The following is a 22,555-nucleotide window of genomic DNA, read 5'->3' as shown; positions in this document are numbered from 1 at the left end:
CAGAAAGGCGTCGGTAATAGCTACCATTTTTGTGGATTGGTTCCACAACTGTTTTGTCCTTCAAGTGGATAGACACATGGCAGACAAGAACCTCTCCTTCAAGATTCTCCTGAGTCACCGAGGGTGGCCCATGCCAATGTCAAGGTCATCGTCCTGCCACCCAACACCACCTCCCTGATCTAACCACGAGACCAAGGGGTGATTTCAATGTTTAAAACATTACACCTGCCACACCTTCCATCACATATTGGATGCTATTGTGTTTGCCCCTGAACTTACCGTCGGGAAATATTGGAAGAACTTCGACATAGCGCACTGTATCAGCGCCATCATGGACTCTATCAACGAAGTCAATGCCTCCACCATCAATGCTTGCTGGCTAAATCTATGGCCACAGGCAGTCAAATACTTTAGAGGCTTTCCAGACAGCATGGAAGACAGGTGGCAAATTGCCGGGTTGGCACGACAAGTGGGAGAGGAAGGTTTCGACAACATGGAGCCTGAGGAATTGGAGGAGTGCATAGCCTCGCATGGCGAGGAGCTGAATAAGGAGGAGTTGGAAGCCATCACCAGGGCTTCTGAGGAGATGGAGGATGAGGAGGAGGGCAGTGAAGAGGGGGAAGAGGTTGCAAGGCCCAACTTGACCATCAAGTTCCTAGCTGAGGTGTTGCAGGATATGAGGTCAGTCGCTGACAAGTTGCAAGATGCCGACCCAGTGATGGAGCAGTACCTCCCGTTCAATAGGGGGTTGGATGATGTTTTGCTGCATAGAAACCTGCAGCACTCAGCGAAACACCTTTCAATCGCCCATTTTCTTCACCCCAGCTCCTCCACCTCAACACCTTAACATTCTATGACAAAATATAACATTCATTTGAAATCAAGTTCCTCAATCATAAACTGATGTTTGTAGACAGACAGACAGAAGTGAAACAATTGCTTAACCCCCCTTTTCGATTCACATGCAATGGATAACAGGGTGCAAAATGGACCCCCTTTACGGCAGCCCTATCAGCGTACTTCCAATCATCAGCAAAGTCATGAAATCCATAATCGCAGTTGATATGAAATCCTTCCTTTTCTCTAACAGCCTCATCTCAGATCACCAATATGTATTCAGACCAGGTCTACCTTGGACATTCTGTGGCTATTCACCCTCACCCAATAATGGATGGAGGCCCTCAATGTGAAACATGAGATCTGGGCTTTCTGTCTAGACATATCTCTTGATACAGTCTGGCATCCTGCCTTCCTCTCCAAACTCTCTAACAATGGCATCCAAGGCCAACTCCACAAAATCAGGGCTTAGTGACTTCCTCTACTCATAACCAATATGTAGCTCTCAACAGAATCCTTTCATCTTCTCTCCCTGTCAAGGCTGGAGTGCCCCAGGGGAGTGTTCTGGGCCCAGTCTTATTCCTAACCTTCATTAATGATCTCTCTCACTTTCTGGGAAATCCCTTTTATCTATTTGTCGATAACTCCACCATCTGCCACTCCTCATCCTTCAGATAGGCAGGCGGCAGCCATGACAAATTCACAAGCTGATCACACTTGGAATATGTCTTTCAATCCAGACAAATGCCACTCTCATTCTCTTGCTCCAAAAGGACCATGAGTGAAACCCTCCTATCTACTTTCTTAACAATCCTCTTGAGGAAGTTCAGTCATTCAACCTCCTTTGTTCTCCCTATCAGCCACAATTTTTCTTAGGCAAACCACATTTAAAAGTTGGCCTCTAAAGCTAGTCGCCGGACTGGGCATCCTCCGTCGTACAAAGTCCTTCTTTGGTACACCTGAATTCGTATCCACCAACAAAGCCTTCATCCACAGCTTGATGGATTACTGCTCTTCGCTCTGGGCTGGTCCCTTGCCTCACACTTTGTTCAGCTTGACACAGTGAAAACTAATACCTTCAAGATCAATGGAATCTCACATGATGAAGCTGAGTCTAAGAGATGAGCGTTTCACCTTCACAGACAGATCTGTGGTCTCTCTGTCTTCTACCATCTTCTTTCTGGTCTTGCACCCTCTGCTCTTTCTGTGCTTTGTCCTTCCCCCTCAGGTTTCTGCAGGGCACACACGGTCCACCATCAACCCCTTTCTGGTGAAACTCCCTAAATCCGGGATCATTTCTCACCTAAATTCATCCGTTCCTCTTTTTTCCCACCTGTTGAACCAACTTCCACATTTTCTTCAATCTCATTTTTCCCTATAGGTATTCAAGACAGCTGTTCACCAATGTCTGATCATCCCCAATCCAAAACCATGATCTTTTCTATGCTCATTAACTCCTCTATCCTCTCACCTCACCCCCAAGCCCTCTTTCTTACAAATTTACAGTTTTCTGTATTCATCTGTCCACCCTATGCATCCTTTCCTTCCTGAGAGTTTCCTTCTGTGTTCATCTTGTCCACCCCATGCATCCTTTCCTGTCCCCCATTCCTTCCCACACCGATTGTTTGTCCAAGTATCCCTCTATCTTGTCCTTCAACTCCGCAGTTGGTGTCGTCCCCCGCTTTGCCCCTCTCTCTACTGTTCTTTCGTCCGGTTACGTCCTGGTCTGTTCAGTGCATTATCTTTTCTATGAGCCTTGACTTTGTATACAAAAAAAAAATTCCTTTATCAAGGCTGTGCAATGGTTTTTTATGCTTGTCCATGCTTGTCCATGCTCTGCCCTTTTTTAAAATGCTGACTATTAGCAAATGATGGAAGGATTCAGTTGTGTTAAAGATCACATCAAGCACTGACGCCATTTGCATCACGTGATCATTGTATTGAACCCCCATTTTGTACAATGGTCCATATATCCTGTGTAGAGAATCCAGTCTATGAAGCTGCTGCTGGTGGTACAAATGTGTCCTTTTTATCCCAATGCCACCTCATCCATATATACACCTGGTCATATGTTTCCCTTTTTAAAACCTCTTTGTGGCATGACATGTAGTAGTCTTTTTAGATTTGTGTCCCTACTCTTTTGTCTATTCTTCGTTTTGGTACTTGTGGTCATCAAGGGTATTGGTCCAATTAAGTAATATGTGCATGATGCAGTTGATGACCTTTTCCTTATACAGGGTGTGGTAAAAATATGGGACAGATTTCAGGGTGGAATAATTCCATGATAATGCAAGGTAATTATTGTTTTTTGTTTTCTTTCAGGTTGTATCAGACGAACTGAAGATTAAAAACAAACAACCAATGAATCCTCAGGAATGGCAAATTGGACATTTGTGGTTGAGCAGTATTTCTCCTTAGATATTCTACGATCATGACACAAAGATAATTCAGAAGACATTTCCAAGTTGGTGATGCACCATCAAGAAAAGTAATAACTAGAACGGCACTCAGTAGAGAGCATTCCTCCGCCAGGTACGTTTTGTATCCCACTGAAAGGCCGGATCTGGATTCGGACCTGAACCAAAATCGAATCGGCTTTTTTGTCACCGAATCAACTCATCCCAAGTTTAGTCATAACTCGTCCATAACTTTTTCAAATATAACGTTGTTTGTCACTCTTCACCCGATCTCTCAATGGTGAAGAATCACTTACAATTTTAAATAATTCTCGTATCCGAATCCAAATTCAGATCTTCACCAAAATCTAACTGTTTCGTCTTTGTCACACACCCATCCTGTCAACCAAGTTTCGTCCAAATCCGTCCATAACTTTTTGAGATATCCTGCTATGTATTGTTTTTGGCCCTATCTCCCATAAAGATCCGAATCCGGACACAAGAGCTTTTTCATTTTTATTTGATTATTCACCATAGAGATATGGGGCCAAAAACGATATACAGCATGATTTTTCAAAAATATATGGACAGATTATGATAACTTATTGGATGAGTTGGTTAGGTGACAAGAAAAAGGCGATTGGATTTTGGTTCAGATCGGGATCCAGACGCGGCCTGTCAATGGCATACAAAGTATAAACTGTTCCGACTGGTGGAGGTATGTGCTCTTCCAAGTGCCGCTGTAGTTTATATAAAGTCAGGCCCTAACATTAGTGTTGGATACGTTCCTGGAAAATGCTGCAAATGTCGAATTCACAAATGTGGGGGCATTGTTTCAATGGGAAAAGGGGGTTGGGTCACAGGTTCTCTGCAGATCCTGATTCGTGGAAAATCCCATGAATGTCGACACCGCAAATGTCGGGGAATTGTTTTAATGGGGGAAACGAGGGATAGGTAACTGCGGTTCCCGATTCATAGGGGAAAATCCCACGAATGTCGACACCACAAATGTCAGGACATTGTTTCAATGAGGAAGAGAGGGATTTGTTCCTGGCATTTCCTGATTCTTAGGGGAAATACCTAAAAATGTCAACACCGTGAATGTCAGGGCACATTGTTTCAATGAGGAAGAGAGGGATTTGTTCCCGACATTTCCTGATTCATAGGGGAAATACCCAAAAATGTCAACACCGTGAATGTCAGGGCACATTGTTTCAATGAGGAAGAGAGGGATTTGTTCCCGGCGTTTCCTGATTCATAGGGGAAATACCCAAAAATGTCAACACCGTGAATGTCAGGGCACATTGTTTCAATGAGGAAGAGAGGGATTTGTTCCCGGCATTTCCTGATGCATAGGGGAAAATTTTTAAAGTTAAAAAAATGTCTGCAACCATGAATGCACATGATTAGTTTCATAAAATATGCTTAAATAATTTTTAAAAAACGATGACACCAGGTACTGTTTACAATGTTTATTGAAGGACAGTGATTACAGTTTATTAAAAGTGCTTAACCATATAGGGTTATTTACAATAGATTACAATTACAATGATTGTGGATTACGATTGTGGAGGATTACAATGATTAAAGCAACGACAGGACGAGTGAACTCCAAGCGCTCATCTTCGAATGCCTGATCTTCACAAGTCCGAATTACTTGTCACTTGCGAAGCCAGCTGTTCCTTATCAACCGTTCCATTGTTGCACTTAAAATACCCTTCGGACAATCCCCGGGTCATACATGGTATGTGGGCCAAATTTAATGACTGTTACATTTGAATGTATTACAGTTACATTTGTATGTATTACTGTTACATTTGTATGTATTACTGTTATATTTGTATGTATTACTGTTATATTTGTATGTATTACTGTTACATTTATATGTATTAATGTCATAATAACCACACAAATTACTGCGATGATATTTGTATGTATTACTATTATATTTGTATGTATTAGTTATATTTGTATGTATTCGTCACATTTGTATGTATTAGTTACATATGTATGTATTAGTTACATTTGTATGTATTACTGTTACATTTGTATGTATTAGTTACATTTCTATGTATTACTGTTACATTTGTATGTATTAGTTACATTTGTATGTATTACTGTTACATTTGTATGTATTACTGTTATATTTGTATGTATTACTGTTATATTTATATGTATTAATGTCATAATGACCACACAAATTACTGCGATGATATATGTATTACTGTTACATTTGTATGTATTACTTACATTTGTATGTATTCGTCACATTTGTATGTATTAGTTATATTTGTATGTATTAGTTACATATGTATGTATTATTTACATTTGTATGTATTACTGTTAGATTTGTATGTATTACTGTTATATTTGTATGTATTAGTTACATTTGTATGTATTAGTTACATTTGTATGTATTACTGTTACATTTATATGTATTAATGTCATAATGACCACACAAATTACTGCGATGATATTTGTATGTATTACTGTTACATTTGTATGTATTAGTTACATTTGTATGTATTAGTTACATTTGTATGTATTAGTTACATTTGTATGTATTACTGTTACATTTGTACGTATTAGTTACATTTGTATGTATTAGTTACATTTGTATGTATTACTGTTACATTTGTACGTATTGGTTACATTTGTATGTATTAGTTACATTTGTATGTATTACTGTTACATTTGTACGTATTAGTTACATTTGTATGTATTAGTTACATTTGTATGTATTCGTCACATTTGTATGTATTAGTGACATTTGTATGTATTAGTTACTGTACATTTGTATGTATTAGTTACATTTGTATGTATTAGTTACATTTGTATGTATTACTGTTACATTTGTATGTATTAGTTACATTTGTATGTATTACTGTTACATTTGTATGTATTCGTCACATTTGTATGTATTAGTTACATTTGTATGTATTACTGTTACATTTGTATGTATTAGTTACATTTGTATGTATTACTGTTACATTTGTATGTACTAGGGCATGCCCGTACTATATCTATATCTAAAATTATATCCCCCCCCCTCTATTTACATGAAATGGTTTGGTCCAAAGCGAACGGCTTGCGAGTGGTGACAATCCCCCCCCCTCTATTTACATGCAATGGTTTGGTCCAAAGCGAACGGCTTCCGGAGTTTGGTAAAGAAATCGCCATCGCGTGCACAAACGCGCAGGAAAGCGAATGAATCGCAAATTCGTTTTTATTAGTTGTAAAACATAGTTTAACGCCAACATAGTTTGCAAACGTGAAATAAATGAATACGCTCTCAAATGTGCCATCCGAGGCAGAGTGTGCCCGCCACGTTCGGCACACGCGATCGTTCGCTGCTCTCTGATTGGTTGAATCGTTTTTTGGACATAGCTCGGTAAGTAATTGTCCGATTAATATGAAACCTTGAAAAGGCACATCCTCGGGTCCCCAGCAATATACCTGGCAAGTTAAAAGTATATCGGACCCGTGGTTGTCGAGAAACAGCGGTCACAGACAAACGTACAGACAGACAGAGATTACTGGAATTATAGATAGATTAGTTACATTTGTATGTATTCGTCACATTTGTATGTATTAGTTACATTTGTATGTATTAGTTACATTTGTATGTATTCGTCACATTTGTATGTATTAGTTACATTTGTATGTATTAGTTACATTTGTATGTATTAGTTACATTTGTATTATTACATTTGCGGATTGGCTACCATGGCTGCCTGGAATATTGCCGCAAGTTTCTGTGCAGCTCGTTGTAGGGAAGCATCACGTCATCCAACCCCTCTCAAGCTTGAGGTAAAGCACCATGACTGGGTCAGCTCGTTGTAGGGGAGCATCATGTCATTGTTGTAGGGTGTGGGTGTCGTTGTCGTTGTAGGGTGTGCTCGTTGTAGAGGAGCATCATGGTAATGCTCCATTACTGGGTCAGCTCGTTGTAGGGTGTGGGTGTCGTTGTCGTTGTAGGGTGTGCTCGTTGTAGGGGAGCATCATGGTAACGCTCCATGATTGGGTCAGCTTCTTGCCCACATATCCTGCAGCACCTTACCCCAGGAACTTGACCGTAGGGTTGGTCCTTTGCTTTCAAGCTTGCAAGTGCATCGCCTCTTCCTCTTTTTGTGGTGCATTTTATTGGTGTACATCTTTTTCAGCCTCTTTATCCACTTTGTAAAACAGAAAATAATCCAGCGAATTGCCAAAGAATTGCACACAACCTGAAAGATGATTTCGTAGATGTTAATCTCCACCATCTCTTCTTCCTTATCTTCCATTGAAATGAACCCCAGACATTCTGAAGGGTTTGTGTTTGCAATGAGCAAAAGAAAGAGAAAATTTTACTTGGATGACTTTGAAATCAAATTAAGCAAAACAAACGCAGATCAGCCATTCCTAATCAATAAATCATAATCAATTATGATTCCAACATTTCAGTGTGAAAGTAAAACGAGGCCAAATATCATTTAAAATCACAAAAATCACAGTTATCCAAGTAATTCTCAACCTGTTGTTATATCTGCAATGAAGAAATTATTACAAAAGGTAATGCAATGAAACAGTCCGTCCAACTTACGAATCACTACTATTTTCTTGTTCTCTCAACATATTTTACATTCAGCATCAAAATCAACTTACGGTGAACATCCATATCATCCAGACATGCGGTTTCATTTCCAGGGATCAACCAATGTGTTGGAGCGCACTTTGGGGAGCTCCATATGGAGGGCTCCCATGGGCAGGTGTCAGGTTCGATCTATTAAAAAAAAAAAAATGTCAGAAAACTGAGTTTAGGAAAAATGTTTTAGTCCCACAACGCATTTAGACAAAGCATTATTAAATCCTTCATACATTATAGCTATGGATCCCACTTACCCTTACACATGATACAAATACATGCACATTTACTCATATCTATATCTATATATATCTATGCATGTATATATATATATATATATATATATATGTATATATATATATATATATATATATATATATATATATATATATATATATATATATATATATATATATATATATATATATATATACAAGCAGTTTTTTTGTAAAGGTTATACTGGGTGGTTTGCCATTACCTTCCCAGCAATAGTTGTATAAGAAATTTGTAATTTGTTCATGGTGCCAGTGATGGGTTGCCAACTCTTCGCGAATGACACCATGGGATATTTAATGTCCATTAACTCATGCCGACAAACGGGATGACCAGGTTTACCGACATCCGAAGGACGACACATACATTGATGAAACAACCTGCCTGTGAAACACCAGAATGACAGTTTCAATGAACACAATGACAGAACACTGGAACCTAATTGTTTTTGTTAAGTTTATTAATATTTTTTATTCTCCCGTTTTTGCCGTTCATTTTCTTTTAAATTCATTTTCTCTGCAACCTGCTTGAGCGATTGCCACGGAATTTTCACCAAAGGAGCAGCTCATGCAGTAGATTTTTTTAAATGATAAGAATGATATCATAGGTCACGAGGTGCGGGTGCCATTTTTGGATTAAAAAAAAACAAAAAAAAAAAAAAACTTTGCACCTCTGTATCTCTGAAAACGCTCCATGAAAAAAATTGAAAATTGGCACATTGTCAAGAACTCCCCATGAGGAGTAAAATATATGTTGATCATGACATCGGTGCCTTCATATACAAGACTTAATCTGGTCATAAGTACAATGCTTAATCCAATCAGTTTGAAATGTATTGAGCGTAATCTAGGCAAAAATTGTATGGGAGAATTATTACCTCCGCCACCAAAGGTGGATGGAGGTTATGTTTTCACCCCTGTCTGTTTGTCTGTCCTTTTGTCTGTGAACAAAATATCTCGAAAGGTTGTGGACGGATTCGTACGAAATATGTCAGAGATGTAGCGTATGTGACAAGGACGAAATGATTAGATTTTGGTGAAGATCCGGATTTGGATCCGGCTATTAGAATTTTCAAGTGATTCTTCACCTTTGGGAGATAGGGCCCAAACAATACATAGTTGGATATCTCAAAAAGTTATGGACGGATTTGGACGAAACTTTGTGGATTGGTTGGGTGTCTGACGAGGACGATTCAATTGGATTTTGGTGAAGATCTGAATATGGATTCGGATATGATAATTATTTATTTTTTTCAAGTGATTCTTCACCATTGGGAGATAGGGCCAAAAACGATGCATAGCAGGATATCTCAAAAGTTTATGGATGGATTTGGACGAAACTTGTTGGACAGGTTGTGTGTGTGAGACAAAGAAGAATCGATTCAATTTTGGTGAAGATCCAGATCCGATCCAGCTTGCAAAAATTTTTAAGGGATTCTTCACAATTGATTGATATGGCCAACTAGGCGGAGGTGTGCTCTCCACCGAGTGCCGTTCTCGTATTGATGATGTCATTGGTCGCATGATTCGGCAGCCATATTGGCTTGAAAATGCAAACCTTCTCCAAAACGGCTCACTAGATCGATGTGAAACGCCACACATATGATCTAACAGCCTTGGGAAATATATGTTGAAAACGATCAAGTCATAGGTCACATTGTTTGTCAGCCATATTGGATTTAAAAAAACGAACCTTATCCGATGAACACAAAAATCACACACATGAACTCCTTCCCAATCCTCGGCGGTGGACATTTTTTTAAATCTCAAAGGCCATGTGGTTGGGCAGCCATATTGGATCAAAGTAAAATAAATAAAGAACTTTCCATGAAACGGCTTATGCTGTTGAAGTCAAACTTTACAAAATTTTAATGTGATAGATCACGTGGTCTGGCAGCCAGAATATTATATATATGTGAAGAAGAAGAAACCTTTATGATGAAGAAAAAGAATTATTTTTACACTCCAGTACGGCTTAAAAGAACGATGTGAAACTTCACACACATTATTAACGAGTATTTTGGAATACAGTTTGGTAATTTAAACATCGGCGTTTGCATTTCTGGCAGCCATTATTAAAAATTATTTTGAATCTGAGTATTGTTTGACTTCCTTTAAATTTCATTTTAAAAATCAAATTCTGAATCGAGTTTTTTTTTTAAGAGGATTTCATTGGTCACGTGTCTGATCAAAGTGGGATGTCTTTGCACCCGACCATCACTGCCAACAGTTACAAAGTGGCAGTTCTAGTTATTATAATTAATAACACCTGTCAAAGTGATTTTAACCCAAACTAACCAATACTCGTAATCGTCATTTCAACCCAAACTAACCCATACTCGTCAGTGATTTCAACACAAACTGTCCATTTCCGTTCACGCGACTTCAACCCAAACGAAGCAACACTGGTAACACCGGGAAAACATTTATTTTTCTACATTCGCTCAAGCTCTTTTTGAGCGGTGATACTTTTCCGAATTTGCCTTTTGATGTCCATTAGCCATCTTCATCACATCACCTGTATCTTTTACATTGTCCTCTGCACTCACAACCTCTGCTGTTTTACTTCTGTTTCGTTATAAGAGGTTGAGAATGCAGGTTTGACCCTAAATGGGACAAGTGATGATGAGGGACCACCCCGGTGACGAGTCTGGTCTTGGATCTAATGATCATCACCAATATCTCCATAAATTTCGGGCAGATCAGATCGCTAAATTTAACCTATGGAGGAACATTTTAATTTTAATTTACTTCATAAATGAACAACTCATCCACTGAAATAAGTAAACCTGTTCTAGACATCACACAATCTCGCAAAACCCACACGTGTAATTTCGGCCCATGAGTTGCTTGATGATTCTACTGCAGGAAACTAACCGTGCGTTCAACCCTCTTGAGCTAGGACGCCATGTTTGAGTGTGTTAAGTCAGGACCCCTCTGGGATTAAAGCGTGTGTTTGAGTGATGTGTTTGCGATCATACCTTCAGAAAGGAGGTCGGAAGGATGTTAACTTCGGACTTCTGAGAGACATGAAAAGGGACATGAAAAAATGTGTGATGGACAGAAGAAAACAATAATTGAGAATTAATGAGACATATTTCAACAAAGTGGCCACAGATGATCAGTTATCTCTCAACAGTCAGGGATATATTCTGCATGGTGTGTGTGGTTACAGATGTGGTTTTGCGAGTGGCTATGTCACTGCGTATGTGGTTGTCCTGGCCTGTTATGAAGTGTGTACATGTTCAGTTGGCTCTGCATGTATGTCATGGTGGTATTTATACCCTCTGGGATTAAAGTGTGTGTGTTTCTCGAATGATGTGTGTGACCATACCTTCAGAAAGGAGGTCGGACCGATGTTATGAATTCCATTGTACAAATACCTGAAAACCCCTATAATCTTCTGAGGAACAGATGGAACAGTTTCCTGTGTGATGGACACAAGAGGAGAAGAATTGAGAATTAATCAAAGATTTCACTGAAATCGTGATCAGTATTGAGGGTGAGGGGGCACTCAGAGGAGCATTTTGTCGATATTCGTTTGGTATGAGATTAGTGGTGTTCTGGGTAGGATTGGACGAGTGATATGCTTATTGGAATCATCCACACGTGAGCACTGACAGGATGTATCAACAACACCAGGAAAGGTGAACTCATAATCCCTTCTGTGATGCATTTGTCAAGTTGAGAATGCAGGTCCGACCCAAAAGGGTACAAGTGCTGATAAGTCTGGTTCAGGGAGTGGGGTTTTGGATCGAAAAATCATCACCAAAATCTCCATTAGTGAAAATTAAGTTCCTGGCAGATCGGATCACTAAATGTAACCTTTATTTGAACATTTTATTGTAAATTTACTTCATAAATGAACAACTCATCCTCTGAGATATATAAATATGTTCTTAGCCGAATAACGTCCTCACAACACCCAAACTCGGGATGGAGATGGAGTCCTCGCAACACCCAAATCGCAGGAGATGAATTATTGACTATTGAACCACCTTGAGATATATAGAATGCCAAGTTTAAGTGTGTTACATCAAAACGCCGTGATGTCCACAGGTCACAAATGCGCACAATGAAAACTTTTAGGAAGTGTGCAATGAACACCGCACAAGATCGAAGTGGCCATTGGTGGTGCAGTCGAGAAGTAACGGATGAAACGGCCCCTCTGATTCCTTTAAACTGAAAAGCCTGAAAGTGTTTCATTTCCTCAACAGTCATAGATTTGTGCGGGTAGAAGCATGGTTACATATGTGGCTGCCCTCGTCTTTTGGAAAGTGTGGGAACACTTTGTTGGACGAGCATGTCTGCCCTGGTATAATTTATATTCCCCGGCATTAAAACGTGTGTGTTTCTGGAGTGACATATATGCGAACATACCTTCAGAAAGGAGGTCGGAACGATGTTACAGATTGTTTCACACAAAGACCTGGAAATGTCTTGGGGCTCCACAGATACAACCTTCTGTGTGATGGACACAAGAGAACAATAATTGAGAATTCACGAAAGATATTTCACCAAAGTGGCCACAAATGATCAGTGATCCCTCAACAGTCAGGAATATGTTCTGGATGGTGTGAGGTTACTGCCGAAGCCAAAAATATTGGCACCCTTGCACTTTTTTCAAATAACTCATAATTTTCTCGAAAACAAAGTTCAAACGGACAAAAGTATTTGGCCTCCACAATTCTCTATTTCACTGTTAATTTTACAGAACCATTGTTTTTCATTCAGAACTTAATATATCCTTTTAAATCATAAAATAAAAAGAAATGCTGTTGATAAAATTATTGACACCCTATACTTAATATTTGGTAGCACAGCCTTTGGACAAAATAACTGCAGTCAAGCGCTTCCTATATCCATGAATGAGCTTCCTACACCTCTCTACTGGTAGTTTGGGCCACTCTTCTTGTGCAAACTGCTCCGGTTTTGCCAGATTTGAAAGGTGCCTTCTCCCAACTGCTGTTTTCAGATCTCCCCAAAGGTGTTCAATGGGATTTAGATCTGGACTCATTGCTGGCCACTTCAGAACAGTCCAGCATTTTGTCTTGAACCATTCCAGGGTGCTTTTTAAAGTGTGTTTGGCGTCATTGTCCTGCTGCAAGACCCATGACCTTCGACGGAGACCCAGCTTTCTGACACTGGGTTGAACATTGCGCTCCCACATGCCTTGGTAATCTCTTGATTTCATGATGCCATGCACACATTCAAGTCACCCAGTGCCAGAGACAGCACAGCAACCCCAAAACATCACTGAACCTCCTCCATGTTTGATTGTAGGGAAGGTGTTATTTTCTTTGAATGCTTCATTTTGTTTTCTGTAAACATAGAGATGACATGCTTTACCAAAAAGCTCTTATTTGGTCTCATCTGTCCATAGGACATTCACCCAGAAGGATTTTGGCTTGTTCAGGTGTGTTTTGCCAAACTCCAGTCGTGCTTTCTTACGTCTCTCTCTCAGCAGTGGAGTCCTCAAGGGTCTCCTACCATAGAACCCCATTTCATTAAGTTGGCGACGGATGGTGCGATTTGCGATTGAAATTGTCATACTGTGTTATGATTTAATTGACTCACTGTGTTGAAATTTATATCCTCTGTGTCTGAAGGTCAGCTTGAATCTGTTTGGCAGTTGATTGAGATGCCTTCTCCATAATTCGATCAATCGTTCGATGTAATCTTCGATCAAGTTTTCTCTTGCGGCCACGTCCAGAGAGGTTGGCTGCAGTGACATGGGCCTCAAACTTCCTGATAACATTGCGTACGGTGGACACAGGAACATCAAGATCTCTGGAGATGGACTTGAAGCCTTGAGATTGTCCATGCTTGGGTACAATCGTGTGTCTGACCTACTCAGACAATTCTCTGGTTTTCTTTCTTTTCTCCATGCTCATTGCGGTACACACAGTGACACAAAACAGCAGAATGACTCCTTTTCTCCATTCAAACTGGTTGAAAGAGTGATTCTTATATTGCAGGCACCTGCAACTCACCAAAGGCGAGTTCAATTCCAAAGCAAAGGAGAATCACCTGCTTGAAATCCAATTGTTTCTGACAACTTCTAAAACGTGCCAATAATATTGTCCGGGCCATTTTAGGATTTTTGTGTGGAATAAGCTAAGATTTAGGAATATCTTCAGCTTTTTTTGTTTTGTTCCACTGCAAACCAAAGACGTACATTTGTGGATACCAATTTTTTTTGAATTTCAGCAATTTTCTGAAAGAAATGGTGCATTGTTTGAAAGAAGTGCAAAGGTGCCAATATTTTTGGCCACAACAGTACATATGTGATTCTGCGAGTTGCTATGTTGTTGTGTATGTGGTTGTCCTGGCCTTTTATGAAGTGTCTGCATGCTCAGGTGGGTGTGCGTGTCTGTCCTGGTATAAATTATATCCTCTGGCATTAAAGTGTGCATGTTTCTAGTGATGGGTGTGTGTTCATACCTTCAGAAAGGACGTCGGAATGACATAAATGCCATTGTACAAATATCTGAAAACCCCTTTAATCTTCTGAGGAACAGCTGGAACAGTTTCCTGTGTGATGGACACAAGAGAACAAGAATTGATGATTCACGAAAGATATTTTACTGAAATGGTGATAAAAGTTGAGGGTGAGGGGGCACTCAGAGGAGCATTTTATCAATAACCGTTTGGTATGAGATTCCTGGTGTTATGGGTAGGATCGGACGAGTGGTATTCAAGTGGAATCATCCACACATGAGGACTGGCAGGATGTATCAACTACACCAGGAAAGGTGAACTCATAATCCCTTCTGTGATGCATTTGTCAGGTTGAGAATGCAGGTCCGACCCAAAAGGGTGCAAGTGCTGATCACAGTCTGATTCAGGGAGGAGTTGGGTGTTGGATCGAAAGAATATCACCAAGATCTCCATTGATGAACTTTAACTTTCTGGCAGATCAGTTCACTAAATTTATCCTTTCCTGGATCGCTTTATTTTAAATTTACTTCACAAATGAACAACTCATCCTCTGAAATAAATAATCCTGTTCTTAGCCTAAAAACGTCCTCATAACACCCATAAGCGGTATGTCAGACATTGAGCTGCTCAAAGGTTCTACTGCAGGAGATTAATTGTTTGTTGAACCACCATGAGATCGGGCGCCAAGTTTGAGTGTGTTACGTCATAACGCAGTGACATCCACAGGTCGCAAATGCGCACAATGAAAACCTTGAGGAAGGATGCAACGACCACCGCACAGGATCTAAGTGGCCATTGGTGGTGCAATAAGGAAGTAACTGATCAAATGCACCCCACCGGTTCCTTAAAACTGGAGAGCCTGAAAAGTGTTTCGTTTCCTCAACAGTCATAGATTTGCACGGGTGGAAGCGTGCTTACATATGTGGTTGCCCTCGTCTGTTGGAAAGTGTGGACCTCTTTGCTGGTCGTGCATGTCTGCCCTGGTATCATGGACAGACATGCACGACCAACTGGTCGTGGTATCATTTATGTCCTCCAGGATTATCGTGTGTGTGTTTGTGGAGTGATGTGCGTGTGCGATCATACCTTCAGAAAGGAGGTCGAAACGATGTTCTGAATTCCTTTGTACAAATAGCTGAAAGCTCCTTCATTCTTCTGAGGAACAGATGGAACAGTTTCCTGTGTGATGGATGCAAGAGAAGAAGAAGTGATGATTCATGAAAGATATTTCACTGAAATGTTGATAAATGTTGAGGGTAAGGGTCACTCAGTGGAACATTTTATCGATAATCGTTTGGTATGAGATTCCTGGTGTTGTTGGTAGGATTGGACGAGTGGTAGAATTCTTTTGGAATCATCCACACGTGAGGACTGGCAGGATGTATCAACTACACCAGGAAAGGTGAACTCATAATCCCTTCTGTGATGCATTTGTCAGGTTGAGAATGCAGGTCCGACCCAAAAGGGTGCAAGTTCTGATCACAGTCTGATTCAGGGAGGAGTAGGGTGTTGGATCGAAAGAATATCACCAAGATCTCCATTGATGAACTTTAACTTTCTGGCAGATCAGTTCGCTAAATTTGTCCTTTCCTGGAACGCTTTATTTTAAATTTACTTCACAAATGAACAACTCATACTCTGAAATAAATAATCCTGTTCTTAGCCTAAAAACGTCCTCATAACACCCATACGCGGATTGTCAGACATTGAGCTGCTCAAAGGTTCTACTGCAGGAGATTAATTGTTTGTTGAACCACCATGAGATCGGGCGCCAAGTTTGAGTGTGTTTCGTCATAACGCAGTGACATCCACAGGTTGCAAATGTGCACAATGAAAACCTTCAGGAAGTATGCAACGACCACCGCACAGGATCTAAGTGGCCATTGGTGGTGCAATAAGGAAGTAACGGATCAAATGCACCCCACCGGTTCCTTAAAACTGGAGAGCCTGAAAAGTGTTTCGTTTCCTCAACAGTCATAGATTTGTGCGGGTGGAAGCGTGGATATGTGGTTGCCCTCGTCTGTTGGAAAGTGTGGACCTCTTTGTTGGTCGTGCATGTCTGCCCTGGTATCATGGACAGACATGCACGACCAACTGGTCGTGGTATCATTTATGTCCTCCAGGATTATCGTGTGTGTGTTTGTGGAGTGATGTGCGTGTGCGATCATACCTTCAGAAAGGAGGTCGAAACGATGTTCTGAATTCCTTTGTACAAATAGCTGAAAACTCCTTCATTCTTCTGAGGAACAGATGGAACAGTTTCCTGTGCGATGGATGCAAGAGAAGAAGAAGTGATGATTCATGAAAGATATTTCACTGAAATGTTGATAAATGTTGAGGGTAAGGGTCACTCAGTGGAACATTTTATCGATAATCGTTTGGTATGAGATTCCTGGTGTTGTTGGTAGGATTGGACGAGTGGTAGAATTCTTTTGGAATCATCCACACGTGAGGACTGGCAGGATGTATCAACTACACCAGGAAAGGTGAACTCATAATCCCTTCTGTGATGCATTTGTCAGGTTGAGAATGGAGGTCCAACCCAAAAGGGTGCAAGTGCTGATCACAGTCTGATTCAGGGAGGAGTGGGGTGTTGGATCGAAAGAATATCACCAAGATCTCCATTGATGAACTTTAACTTTCTGGCAGATCAGTTCGCTAAATTTGTCCTTTCCTGGAACGCTTTATTTTAAATTTACTTCACAAATGAACAACTCATACTCTGAAATAAATAATCCTGTTCTTAGCCTAAAAACGTCCTCATAACACCCATACGCGGATTGTCAGACATTGAGCTGCTCAAAGGTTCTACTGCAGGAGATTAATTGTTTGTTGAACCACCATGAGATCGGGCGCCAAGTTTGAGTGTGTTACGTCATAACGCAGTGACATCAACAGGTCGCAAATGCACACAATGAAAACCTTGAGGAAGTATGCAACGACCACCGCACAGGATCTAAGTGGCCATTGGTGGTGCAATAAGGAAGTAACGGATCAAATGCACCCCACCGGTTCCTTAAAACTGGAGAGCCTGAAAAGTGTTTCGTTTCCTCAACAGTCATAGATTTGTGCGGGTGGAAGCGTGGATATGTGGTTGCCCTCGTCTGTTGGAAAGTGTGGACCTCTTTGCTGGTCGTGCATGTCTGCCCTGGTATCATGGACAGACATGCACGACCAACTGGTCGTGGTATCATTTATGTCCTCCAGGATTATCGTGTGTGTGTTTGTGGAGTGATGTGCCTGTGCGATCATACCTTCAGAAAGGAGGTCGAAACGATGTTCTGAATTCCTTTGTACAAAGAGCTGAAAACTCCTTCATTCTTCTGAGGAACAGATGGAACAGTTTCCTGTGCGATGGATGCAAGAGAAGAAGAAGTGATGATTCATGAAAGATATTTCACTGAAATGTTGATAAATGTTGAGGATAAGGGTCACTCAGTGGAACATTTTATCGATAATCGTTTGGTATGAGATTCCTGGTGTTGTTGGTAGGATTGGACGAGTGGTAGAATTCTTTTGGAATCATCCACACGTGAGGACTGGCAGGATGTATCAACTACACCAGGAAAGGTGAACTCATAATCCCTTCTGTGATGCATTTGTCAGGTTGAGAATGCAGGTCCGACCCAAAAGGGTGCAAGTGCTGATCACAGTCTGATTCAGGGAGGAGTTGGGTGTTGGATCGAAAGAATATCACCAAGATCTCCATTGATGAACTTTAACTTTCTGGCAGATCAGTTCACTAAATTTATCCTTTCCTGGATCGCTTTATTTTAAATTTACTTCACAAATGAACAACTCATCCTCTGAAATAAATAATCCTGTTCTTAGCCTAAAAACGTCCTCATAACACCCATAAGCGGTATGTCAGACATTGAGCTGCTCAAAGGTTCTACTGCAGGAGATTAATTGTTTGTTGAACCACCATGAGATCGGGCGCCAAGTTTGAGTGTGTTACGTCATAACGCAGTGACATCCACAGGTCGCAAATGCGCACAATGAAAACCTTGAGGAAGGATGCAACGACCACCGCACAGGATCTAAGTGGCCATTGGTGGTGCAATAAGGAAGTAACTGATCAAATGCACCCCACCGGTTCCTTAAAACTGGAGAGCCTGAAAAGTGTTTCGTTTCCTCAACAGTCATAGATTTGTGCGGGTGGAAGCGTGGTTACATATGTGGTTGCCCTCGTCTGTTGGAAAGTGTGGACCTCTTTGCTGGTCGTGCATGTCTGCCCTGGTATCATGGACAGACATGCACGACCAACTGGTCTTGGTATCATTTATGTCCTCCAGGATTATCGTGTGTGTGTTTGTGGAGTGATGTGCGTGTGCGATCATACCTTCAGAAAGGAGGTCGAAACGATGTTCTGAATTCCTTTGTACAAATAGCTGAAAACTCCTTCATTCTTCTGAGGAACAGATGGAACAGTTTCCTGTGTGATGGATGCAAGAGAAGAAGAAGTGATGATTCATGAAAGATATTTCACTGAAATGTTGATAAATGTTGAGGGTAAGGGTCACTCAGTGGAACATTTTATCGATAATCGTTTGGTATGAGATTCCTGGTGTTGTTGGTAGGATTGGACGAGTGGTAGAATTCTTTTGGAATCATCCACACGTGAGGACTGGCAGGATGTATCAACTACACCAGGAAAGGTGAACTCATAATCCCTTCTGTGATGCATTTGTCAGGTTGAGAATGCAGGTCCGACCCAAAAGGGTGCAAGTGCTGATCACAGTGTGATTCAGGGAGGAGTAGGGTGTTGGATCGAAAGAATATCACCAAGATCTCCATTGATGAACTTTAACTTTCTGGCAGATCAGTTCGCTAAATTTATCCTTTCCTGGAACACTTTATTTTAAATTTACTTCACAAATAAACAACTCATCCTCTGAAATAAATAATCCTGTTCTTAGCCGAAAAACGTCCTCATAACACCCATAAGCGGGATTGTCAGACATTGAGCTGCTCAAAGGTTCTACTGCAGGAGATTAATTGTTTGTTGAACCACCATGAGATCGGGCGCCAAGTTTGAGTGTGTTTCGTCATAACGCAGTGACATCCACAGGTTGCAAATGCGCACAATGAAAACCTTCAGGAAGTATGCAACGACCACCGCACAGGATCTAAGTGGCCATTGGTGGTGCAATAAGGAAGTAACGGATCAAATGCACCCCACCGGTTCCTTAAAACTGGAGAGCCTGAAAAGTGTTTCGTTTCCTCAACAGTCATAGATTTGTGCGGGTGGAAGCGTGGATATGTGGTTGCCCTCGTCTGTTGGAAAGTGTGGACCTCTTTGTTGGTCGTGCATGTCTGCCCTGGTATCATGGACAGACATGCACGACCAACTGGTCGTGGTATCATTTATGCCCTCCAGGATTATCGTGTGTGTGTTTGTGGAGTGATGTGCGTGTGCGATCATACCTTCAGAAAGGAGGTCGAAACGATGTTCTGAATTCCTTTGTACAAATAGCTGAAAACTCCTTCATTCTTCTGAGGAACAGATGGAACAGTTTCCTGTGCGATGGATGCAAGAGAAGAAGAAGTGATGATTCATGAAAGATATTTCACTGAAATGTTGATAAATGTTGAGGGTAAGGGTCACTCAGTGGAACATTTTATCGATAATCGTTTGGTATGAGATTCCTGGTGTTGTTGGTAGGATTGGACGAGTGGTAGAATTCTTTTGGAATCATCCACACGTGAGGACTGGCAGGATGTATCAACTACACCAGGAAAGGTGAACTCATAATCCCTTCTGTGATGCATTTGTCAGGTTGAGAATGCAGGTCCGACCCAAAAGGGTGCAAGTGCTGATCACAGTGTGATTCAGGGAGGAGTAGGGTGTTGGATCGAAAGAATATCACCAAGATCTCCATTGATGAACTTTAACTTTCTGGCAGATCAGTTCGCTAAATTTATCCCTTCCTGGAACACTTTATTTTAAATTTACTTCACAAATAAACAACTCATCCTCTGAAATAAATAATCCTGTTCTTAGCCGAAAAACGTCCTCATAACACCCATAAGCGGGATTGTCAGACATTGAGCTGCTCAAAGGTTCTACTGCAGGAGATTAATTGTTTGTTGAACCACCATGAGATCGGGCGCCAAGTTTGAGTGTGTTACGTCATAACGCAGTGACATCCACAGGTCGCAAATGCGCACAATGAAAACCTTGAGGAAGTATGCAACGACCACCGCACAGGATCTAAGTGGCCATTGGTGGTGCAATAAGGAAGTAACGGATCAAATGCACCCCACCAGTTCCTTAAAACTGGAGAGCCTGAAAAGTGTTTCGTTTCCTCAACAGTCATAGATTTGTGCGGGTGGAAGCGTGGTTACATATGTGGTTGCCCTCGTCTGTTGGAAAGTGTGGACCTCTTTGCTGGTCGTGCATGTCTGCCCTGGTATCATGGACAGACATGCACGACCAACTGGTCTTGGTATCATTTATGTCCTCCAGGATTATCGTGTGTGTGTTTGTGGAGTGATGTGCGTGTGCGATCATACCTTCAGAAAGGAGGTCGAAACGATGTTCTGAATTCCTTTGTACAAATAGCTGAAAACTCCTTCATTCTTCTGAGGAACAGATGGAACAGTTTCCTGTGTGATGGATGCAAGAGAAGAAGAAGTGATGATTCATGAAAGATATTTCACTGAAATGTTGATAAATGTTGAGGGTAAGGGTCACTCAGTGGAACATTTTATCGATAATCGTTTGGTATGAGATTCCTGGTGTTGTTGGTAGGATTGGACGAGTGGTAGAATTCTTTTGGAATCATCCACACGTGAGGACTGGCAGGATGTATCAACTACACCAGGAAAGGTGAACTCATAATCCCTTCTGTGATGCATTTGTCAGGTTGAGAATGCAGGTCCGACCCAAAAGGGTGCAAGTGCTGATCACAGTGTGATTCAGGGAGGAGTAGGGTGTTGGATCGAAAGAATATCACCAAGATCTCCATTGATGAACTTTAACTTTCTGGCAGATCAGTTCGCTAAATTTATCCTTTCCTGGAACACTTTATTTTAAATTTACTTCACAAATAAACAACTCATCCTCTGAAATAAATAATCCTGTTCTTAGCCGAAAAACGTCCTCATAACACCCATAAGCGGGATTGTCAGACATTGAGCTGCTCAAAGGTTCTACTGCAGGAGATTAATTGTTTGTTGAACCACCATGAGATCGGGCGCCAAGTTTGAGTGTGTTTCGTCATAACGCAGTGACATCCACAGGTTGCAAATGCGCACAATGAAAACCTTCAGGAAGTATGCAACGACCACCGCACAGGATCTAAGTGGCCATTGGTGGTGCAATAAGGAAGTAACGGATCAAATGCACCCCACCGGTTCCTTAAAACTGGAGAGCCTGAAAAGTGTTTCGTTTCCTCAACAGTCATAGATTTGTGCGGGTGGAAGCGTGGATATGTGGTTGCCCTCGTCTGTTGGAAAGTGTGGACCTCTTTGTTGGTCGTGCATGTCTGCCCTGGTATCATGGACAGACATGCACGACCAACTGGTCGTGGTATCATTTATGCCCTCCAGGATTATCGTGTGTGTGTTTGTGGAGTGATGTGCGTGTGCGATCATACCTTCAGAAAGGAGGTCGAAACGATGTTCTGAATTCCTTTGTACAAATAGCTGAAAACTCCTTCATTCTTCTGAGGAACAGATGGAACAGTTTCCTGTGCGATGGATGCAAGAGAAGAAGAAGTGATGATTCATGAAAGATATTTCACTGAAATGTTGATAAATGTTGAGGGTAAGGGTCACTCAGTGGAACATTTTATCGATAATCGTTTGGTATGAGATTCCTGGTGTTGTTGGTAGGATTGGACGAGTGGTAGAATTCTTTTGGAATCATCCACACGTGAGGACTGGCAGGATGTATCAACTACACCAGGAAAGGTGAACTCATAATCCCTTCTGTGATGCATTTGTCAGGTTGAGAATGCAGGTCCGACCCAAAAGGGTGC

At 41.1% G+C, this 22,555-nt stretch overlaps 1 protein-coding gene across 1 annotated transcript in view; it reads left to right on the top strand.

Moving 5' to 3' along the window:
• The first annotated feature begins 331 nt into the window (after window positions 1–331).
• LOC144892735 (uncharacterized) overlaps window positions 332–22,555 on the top strand; it is a 43,536-nt gene continuing 21,312 nt past the window's right edge. The window contains 1 exon segment of the mRNA XM_078781063.1: window positions 332–681. Within this exon segment, the coding sequence (XP_078637189.1) occupies window positions 332–681 (350 nt within the window).

Source organism: Myxine glutinosa, chromosome 6 (genome assembly GCF_964187855.1).
Source record: "Myxine glutinosa chromosome 6, kmMyxGlut1.1, whole genome shotgun sequence".
Lineage (NCBI taxonomy): Eukaryota > Metazoa > Chordata > Myxini > Myxiniformes > Myxinidae > Myxine > Myxine glutinosa.
The sequence above is the reverse complement of the archived record's forward strand: the minus strand, read 5'-3'. Positions and strand labels throughout refer to the sequence as shown.